Source organism: Podarcis tiliguerta (assembly GCF_965153285.1).
Source record: "Podarcis tiliguerta genome assembly, chromosome: 13".
Classification (NCBI taxonomy): Eukaryota; Metazoa; Chordata; class Lepidosauria; order Squamata; family Lacertidae; genus Podarcis; species Podarcis tiliguerta.
This window is the reverse complement of record NC_139546.1, coordinates 30,782,077-30,789,970: the sequence shown is the minus strand read 5'-3', so window position 1 is coordinate 30,789,970 and position 7,894 is coordinate 30,782,077. Positions and strand designations below refer to the sequence as shown.

Below are 7,894 nucleotides of genomic sequence, written 5' to 3'. Positions count from 1 at the left end.
AAGCTGACAGAAAACCCAAGTTAAAAGTAGTGGGAAAGCAATTAATAGGGTAGCCCCTGCAACGGAAGAACAGAAATGACTAATACAGTTCAGCATGCTTTTTATATAAAATAAGGTCTTGTTAGACAAACCTGACTGATTATTTTGACAAGATTACATGTTTGGCAAAGGTAACCATTAATTTACAGAGACCCAAGGGGTTTGCTTAGTACCTTACATGGCTTAGGTTCATGGGCAGCAGTAACTAAAAATCACTCTTCAAATGGGTTAAAAATTAGTTTGTTCCCATCGTATTTTAATTTTCCTATGAACACCTGTGCAGCTTGCACAATTTTTACTTCTTTGAACCAGCATAGCTAGAACACCATATCTTCCCAGCCAGCAGAGCAGCCATTTGGAGAACCCTTTCAATGGGAACACTTGCAGTACCCGTACTTTCTACTTTCCTTGGGCTTCTACCTTCCCCAGGACCAACCTCAACTCCAACTTACTGTTGGCCCTTCCTCACCTTTTCCATTTCATAACACTAAAAGCAATGTTGGTAATTTGAGGCCAGCACAGGTAAAGAGTTGCAGATGCCGCAAAACTCAGGGCTGGAGCTTTGGTTTTTGAACCCACACAGAAAATGCTTCTAATTGTGAAAACAGTCCCCTACCATGATACCTTGAATTTTGAACCCACATCAGTTTACAGTAGCTAGACTTCACATACAGCAGGTGTGCTAAACTTATGTATGGATTGTACTGCTTCAGACTGGTGCAGGCAGGTGCTCATGTGACTAAATGTTCATCCAAATACAATTCCCTGTGCTTTGAGAACTAGTTTCTGAGAATGCCTACCCTTCTTCCTGTCATGTCAAGTTTTCTGTGTGCAGGGAATGTTAGTGTGGAATAACAGTCATGTAATCCAGACGCTACATATGATGGCAGTGACGTGTACAAACATGAAGCTCCCCAGTAATGTAAGAAGCACATGATTTCAACAGCAAAAGGAGTGAATGGGTTGGGACTACCAAGCGTTCAGGGAGATAAACCACAGTTGGGAGGGTTCTGCACTTCTTACCCGTTGACCACTTTTGCTGTTAAACTCAACATGTACACCTTTTCAAACATAACAAGAGCAGTTCCGTGTTAAAACACATGAACCATTCATCATGTCTAGTTGGTCAAATGGTACACCCCAGACACAGATTTACTACCGTACATACTCTTTTTCAAGAACTAAGTCTCATTTGTGTCTGCTTTGCATATTTGAAGCTGTTTTTCTGCACTGTATTTTACTTTAGTGGTTAGGTCAAAGCACAAACTAGCACCAGCCTCATCAAAAAGTGGTTGTAAATAGAGACATTCATTCCAATCCAACTGGAGAGAGCGGGTTGTAGAGCCACAGCTCTATAGTGGCAAGTTGGACAAAGGCATATATATCAGTGCTCTTGACATACATGAGGCTGATGAGGATTGGTAGGCCAGTATTTGAAAAGGTTGGGAGAAGAGGTTGTAGTTAGCAGCCACTTTCAGTGTTCTGTGTGAAAGAATTCCTACGTTTCCTTACAAATCTCAAGAACTGCCTGGCCTGTGCACCATTCTGACATTACAAACATGTCTTCCATTATTACTGCTTATCTTTTGCATTTTTTCTGGTTCCCTATTAATGTTTGTTTTTGAAGCAGTATAGTCCACACACAGTTGGACTGAGGCCACCTTAGTATCATAATTATTATTTATTAAATTTCTATACTGCCCTTCATCTGAAGCTCACAGGGTAGTTTTGCACTTAGTTACTGTTGAAATCAATGTGAAAAGTTGGTTACGACTCCTGCTGATTTCAGTGGGAACTAAGTGCCACTAACTTAGTCTCTATACACCCAAGTGAGTTTACTAAATCTTTTTCATGTGGGCAGGAGAAGTGTGTGTGATTTCTATATGAGATGCCCCAGGTTTAAATCCAGCACAAGACCTGCCAAAGAGAACAAGTTAGCTGAGCAACTCAAGTTATCAAAATCAGACCAAAGGTAGGCCATTTGTATCCAGTAGAAGAGTCTGAATGAACAAAAACACCACATATTCAGCCACCTAACACAAAATATAGCACCAATTGTTAGAGATCAGTTCCTACAGTTCAGATTCCAAAATGTCACAGACATTGCAGAAGGGTGTTTGCAGACCTCCAACAAGTAATCCAAAAGAGAGGCAAAACACTCTTTCACAGCCCCTGTGTTTTTTTCACTTGACTTTTTCCTTGTACAGTAAGCCTGCAACTTAACCACATTTAACTTGTGCGCATTCAGCTTCACACAATTGGTAATGATTTTTTTAAAAAAATTAAAGGGAGGCGGAAAGAGGGTAGGCATCTAGGAAAAAAGACTTTGGCAATTCCACCCACCATTGCACTCAAATGTGTTTTGACTATACATGACTTTGGCTTTAAATGCGATCCCTGGAATGTAACCCCCACATAAGTTGTAGGCTTACTGTATTCATAACAATCTGGTAACATTACTGTGTGCATCTCAAAAACAAACAAAAGCAATCAAGGGAGGGGAAAAACTTCCCCAGGTGCAGCAGAATCATGATACAGCCCTCCTTGGATTCTGCGTCCTCAGACTGCAAACACAGCAGTGTGGGGAAGTAAACTTGACCAAGTATGCTTACTTGTCAAAACTCTACGTATTTTAAGAAAACAGCACACCAGGGAGATGACTTAAGTTAGAGCCCTTCTCCTCGGCATACTAGTTTTCTTTATGTGGGGGTATGCAAACACGCTACCCATCTGCAATCTAAAGTGGTACAGTCCTAGGAGAGCTGTATTATGTGAACCTCCATAACATTATGTATATTGCTGTATCATGCCTTTCCTTTCGGCTGGGGCTGCCTCTGAACTCCCTCTCTGGATGAAGGTGGTTTTGTGTCTTATAGTGATTCACCATGCAATCCAGACCCACCTTCTCCTTTTCCTCTTCGGCTAACCTGGACATGGTTTGGGGAGTGCATACTGTAGTTGCCTAGCAACTGCAGCCCAGATTCTTCCTTCCATCTCCCATCAAAATGATCAGAATACCAATTGGGCAAGAGATTGAAGCTGTGATCAGAGATAGGGCACCAGGCAAATGAGTAATTCAGCACTGTCTGCAAACCACCCCACTCGGTCAGTGACTCCACTGAGTTCCCTCCTAGTCTGCACTTTAGTTTGGGTCAGCCCAGAGCTCACTGGTTTGGCCTTCCTTGCCTAATACACAACCATTTCACTACCAACCACATCAGCTTGGTCAAGAATCTCCAGTATTTTTCAGCCTGAAAAAATGGTGGAAAAGGCACTGGATGGGTACTGCCAGGGATAGGACAGAGGCATCCCAAGGTAGACTGCAGCCCATGTCTGGGTGTTCCTGTGGGATGGTAGCAGGGCGGGGGGGAATGGGACAGCCATCAGGAGCCTTGGTAGGAGCAGGTCATAGGACTGCTTGACATTAGTGCCCATTCATGTCCCATCTCCAAGGTTTGGTGGGGCTCAGACAGTTCTGTTCCCAGAGTTCCTGGGGTTTGAGTCCTGCCTTCCACGGCTGCCTGGGGAGAACAGCTTCCGGTGTAGACTCCACACCCAGTGCTGCAAAAGAAACAGATGGGTGAGTGTCTAGATACAAAGAAAGACACCAAGCCTCTTAGTTTTTCTGGCTACCCAATACTCGACAAGTTTCTAGTCCTCATGAGCCAAATTTATACATGATTCTCTGCAACCCATCCTGGTCTAGTTAAATATAATGCATTATAAGCTCTGATAGGGACAACATACAGGTCCTACTTCCCTGTAAAAATAAAACTTAGCATTTTGTAGCTTGATTTTTTAAGTATTTAAAGCACTTCACCTAGATTATCTCCAGGTTTGTTACAACAACCCTGCAAGGTAGGTCAATATTATTTTCCCCAATTCTCACAGGCGGGGGGATGAGGCTGATAAACGGCAGTCACCCATTAAGTCCATGCTTGAGGCAAAGTTTAAATCAGTGACTTGCCAGTTCACACTGTTAGCCATTAAATTATGCCAGCTCTGTAGGGATTAGATTAATTTAAAACAATTGTAGTAGCATTAAGACAACTGGATAGCCAGTGAGAACAGCACACAAGACAAAGAGAAGCTGCAGGATGGTGAAACACGGATAAACCTGGACAGTACAGTCATACATGTAACAGGGATGGAGTGAACTTGAGCAAGTAGTGTGCCTGGAAATAAAGGCTCAGAGAAAGACATGGGGGAGTGCCATGTGCTGCACTTTGGGAAAAAGGTGACAGTAGTTAGGTAAAGAGGTGGGAGGGGGTTGCACAAAGGCAGAGAAGTTTGGCAGGGGCTCTGTACCTGGCCGCCATGGCCTCAGAGTGGGGTCACTGGTTCGTCGGCAACGCCAGAGCTCTGGCAAATAAAGAAAACATATGAAAGCCATCAGGGATGGCGTGGTGAATCCTGGTGGGGAAGGGAGGGGGCAAGGGTGGGACAGGAGGATTGCACTATCACACACACAAAAGCACACAAGACTTCTGCCCAGGCATACACAGCCACTGGGTTACCAGCACCTAACCCAGAACAGCATGCCCCTGACCCTTTTCACAGCAAGGAGAGATTTCGTAGAGCCCCAATGGCGCTCTTTCACATAAGATGCTTCCCAAACTTAGTGCCTATTTATACAATCGGCAGAATCAAGTGATAAAAGTGGGTGGGTTGGGTGGGGGAGTAATGAGCCTAGGGTGTGGATACCTTATTTCTATAGGAAGTTAGCATAAATGGGGCTGAACTCTTCCCAAGTGCGCTCATTTTGTCTGGATAAGGGGAACCATTTGAACATGCGGCTCTTTCCCTGCTGGCAGCCTGAACCAGTGCACTCCAGGAAGGGCTTTACCACATGATTCTCTCAATTGTATAAATGGACCCATAATAACAGACACCCTCACCAAAGAGCCATTGGGTGTTGTGTACACTCACCGACTGGGGGTGCCCCAAAGCAGTGCTGCTGCCGGGCAACGATCCTCTTCCTTGCCTAGGAAGCTCTTGGTGGCTTGGGGAGGGTCCATCAGACTCAGATGTCTCGGCTAAGGGGAGCAGCAGAGAAAGGTAGGGGTGAGTGCAAATTTGAGCAGCAACGCTCTATGAGAAGGCAGGGAGAACAGCAGTGTGCACTCACCCCTTGGGATGGGCTTGACATCCAGGTCCCATTCCTCTTCTTCAAAGTGGCCAGGTAATGACAGCCCGGGAGGGGCCCCAGGACTAAGGCCAAGAGGGGCCAGGCGCTGGGCAGGGCAGGAGGATATGCTCATTGAGACAGACGGATGGGCAGCTGAAAAGAGGGAGAGAAAAACATCCAAGCCATTCTTCTTAAAGACTGCTCCAAGTGCTAGCAGTACCCTCGGCATTCTCCCATCTCACCAAACAGAAACATCTTTCTGGCCTTTCTCTATGCTAAGAATTAGGTATAGCATGGAATATTCAACGGGCTATGCCCTACTTTCATCCTGTTCACACACATATTATGCACATGAGTTCATTTTCCATTTTTTTCTCCACAAAGAGAGGATAGTGCTCAGTGAGGTTATGTGTTGATACCTGAGTTTTCTTCCAGCGGAGGCTGGCTCATTATCGCAAGTGAGGCACTGCCCCATGAATCCCAGCCTGCCCACACCCACCTGTCTGCTGCCTGATAACCAGCCCAGGGAATTAGTGGCACAATCCACCAGCCATCAACGAACCTTTCTTTCCTTTTCATACAGAAAACAGATCTTCATTACAGTAAATGAGAGAAGCACCTCAGAGGAGTGGGGCAGGCCCTACTCTAATACCTGGGCAGGACCCTTCTCCACTTCTCCCTAGTTTGCTCAGGAATATTAACTGAAGTGCCCACAAGACCATCTGTCTACATGTGTCCATCTGTACACCAAGATCTCCACCAGAGACCCTTCTAAGGGCTCCCCTGCCATCTGAGGCACAGCAAGTGGCTGTCAGGGAAAGGGTTTTTTCAGTGGTGGCATCCTTGGTATTGAAATTCCCACCCCAGAGAAGCTTTTCTGCTGCTCATGCCAGTGTCATTCTAGCAGCATGCAGAGACCTTTTTATTTCCCCAGATGTCTAGTGCTGCTAATTCTTGCTGGACTGTTTTATTTTGTGCTATATTGCTACATTTCTTGCCTTTAGCTTATTTAGATGTTGATAATGTATTATTCTCTGTGTGTTTTAACCCTTTTTTATTGTAAGCTACTCTGATCATTCTGACTACAGGAAGGCAGACAACATTTCATAATAAAATAAATAACCATTCCTCTTTGGAGAGCAGTCTGTGCTCTTGGCCTTTTAACTATTTTTACTGAGAGAGGAAGAAGATTAAGAGCTTGTTAAAGTGAAGTTACTGTCTGCACAAACATTGCCCTGATACAATTCTCATCCTGCTGCGGCAATCTCTTAGGTAGCCACATACCCTGTCTCCATAGCAGTTGGGCTATAACATTTGTCCATTGATGCTTGACTTCAGCAGAGGCTGCCTGCAGTGTGTAGGCCTGTCGGCCTGGTCCACGTCCAAACCATAGCTCAAAGCGTAGCCCACTAGGCCCCACACTCTCTGTCAGCCCCATGGATGCTGTCTGTGGAAGAAAAAGAGAGGATAATGAAAAGTTAGGATAGGGCCACCTGCAACAAAAAGTAGGAAGTCTATGTTCAAGACGGACCTGGTTCAGACATAACATTAAGCCAAACCATGACTTTCTGAGTACAGAGGGCAGTTGTGCCCGCCCTGTGGAATGCCCTCCTGTCAGATGTCAAGGAAATAATCAACTATCTGACTTTTAGAAGACATCCAAAAGCAGCCCAGTATAGGGAAGCTTTTAATGATGTTTTACTGTGGTTTTATCATTTGTTGGAAGCTGCCCACAGTGACTGCGGCAACCCAGTCAGATGGGTGGCATATAAATAAAGTAGTAGCAATAATAATAATAATAATAATAATAATAATAATAATAATAACAACGTATGGGTTTCCAGAAGGGATACAGCTATTGCTGTGCTCCTCCTTTAGTCCTGCTGCACTGCTGTGAGCTAAGCAATGGTTAGGCTTAGCATGTTGTCTGAACCCAAACTTCTAGTTGTCTTGCTTCAGACAAACCATGGTTAATAATCCAGGCTTGTTCTTGGTGTATTATGTAATGCCGAACACCTGTCTTTGCTAAATTCAGCTTTCTTGAATTTTAATCCCATTCATTGTTGCACTGGCAGTTCCTTCCCGCTTTGTGCCCTATGCAAATCAGGGGTGGGGATGTATATTCCACCAAACAGGTCCAACAATTCCATTCCAAGTAACCATTATTCCATCCGTTTATGCCGCAGGAGCCTGTCTTGTGTGTCAGTGCCCTCCTTCCCAAACCACGCAGCTCATGACTCAAGGAAAGGAGCTCTCCATCGTAGACACGCTTGCGCACCTGCAAGGCCTGTTTGCAGACGTAGCCGCCCTCGGGTCCCTTGCACTTGGTGAAGAGCAGCAGCCGCTCAAAGAGGAAGACATGCCGCTGGCACTTACGACGCCCACACACCACGGTGAGCTCGCCACGCTGCAGCAGTGGCCCTTGTTCCGATAGTTTCATCTGCAAGGAAGCAGGAGGGCTGATCAGAGTCATCTGGCTGAAGTCTCTCCCTCCCCCCAACCGCCCCAATCGCAGAAGTGGTCAAAAGTGTCACTTGTCCAGTTTCCTCGTGTGTGTTCCCACTCAGTGTCCTGCACAGAGATCCCAGAGTGCAGCAAGGGCAAAACCTGGCCATGGGCAAGCACCAGAAGAAGGGGATACCTGGTTTGAGTGAGGGACAGGCAGTAGGGGAGGGAGCAGCGCATGCACAGGGAAGCAGCAGGGAGGATGCAGCGCTGCATGCCAGG

General features: G+C 45.7%; 1 protein-coding gene across 4 annotated transcripts in view; it reads right to left on the bottom strand.

Annotated features, from left to right (window-relative positions):
* Positions 1-83: 83 nt before the first annotated feature.
* The window catches only part of ARHGEF40 (Rho guanine nucleotide exchange factor 40), a 39,369-nt gene continuing 31,558 nt past the window's right edge, over positions 84-7,894 (bottom strand). For 2 of the 4 annotated variants that reach the window (XR_014504501.1, XM_083411297.1), the window contains exons 15-20: positions 7,446-7,607; positions 6,452-6,614; positions 5,168-5,320; positions 4,969-5,075; positions 4,348-4,401; positions 84-3,600 (exon numbers count right to left, since the gene is read on the bottom strand). Coding sequence is in view for 2 of the 4 variants with exons in the window: in XM_083411297.1 (XP_083267423.1) it covers positions 4,363-4,401; positions 4,969-5,075; positions 5,168-5,320; positions 6,452-6,614; positions 7,446-7,607 (624 nt within the window). In the remaining 2 variants the exon portion in view is untranslated. The remainder of the gene's footprint in view (positions 3,601-4,347; positions 4,402-4,968; positions 5,076-5,167; positions 5,321-6,451; positions 6,615-7,445; positions 7,608-7,894) is intronic. The other 2 variants (XR_014504502.1, XM_083411296.1) reach the window with 1 other exon arrangement.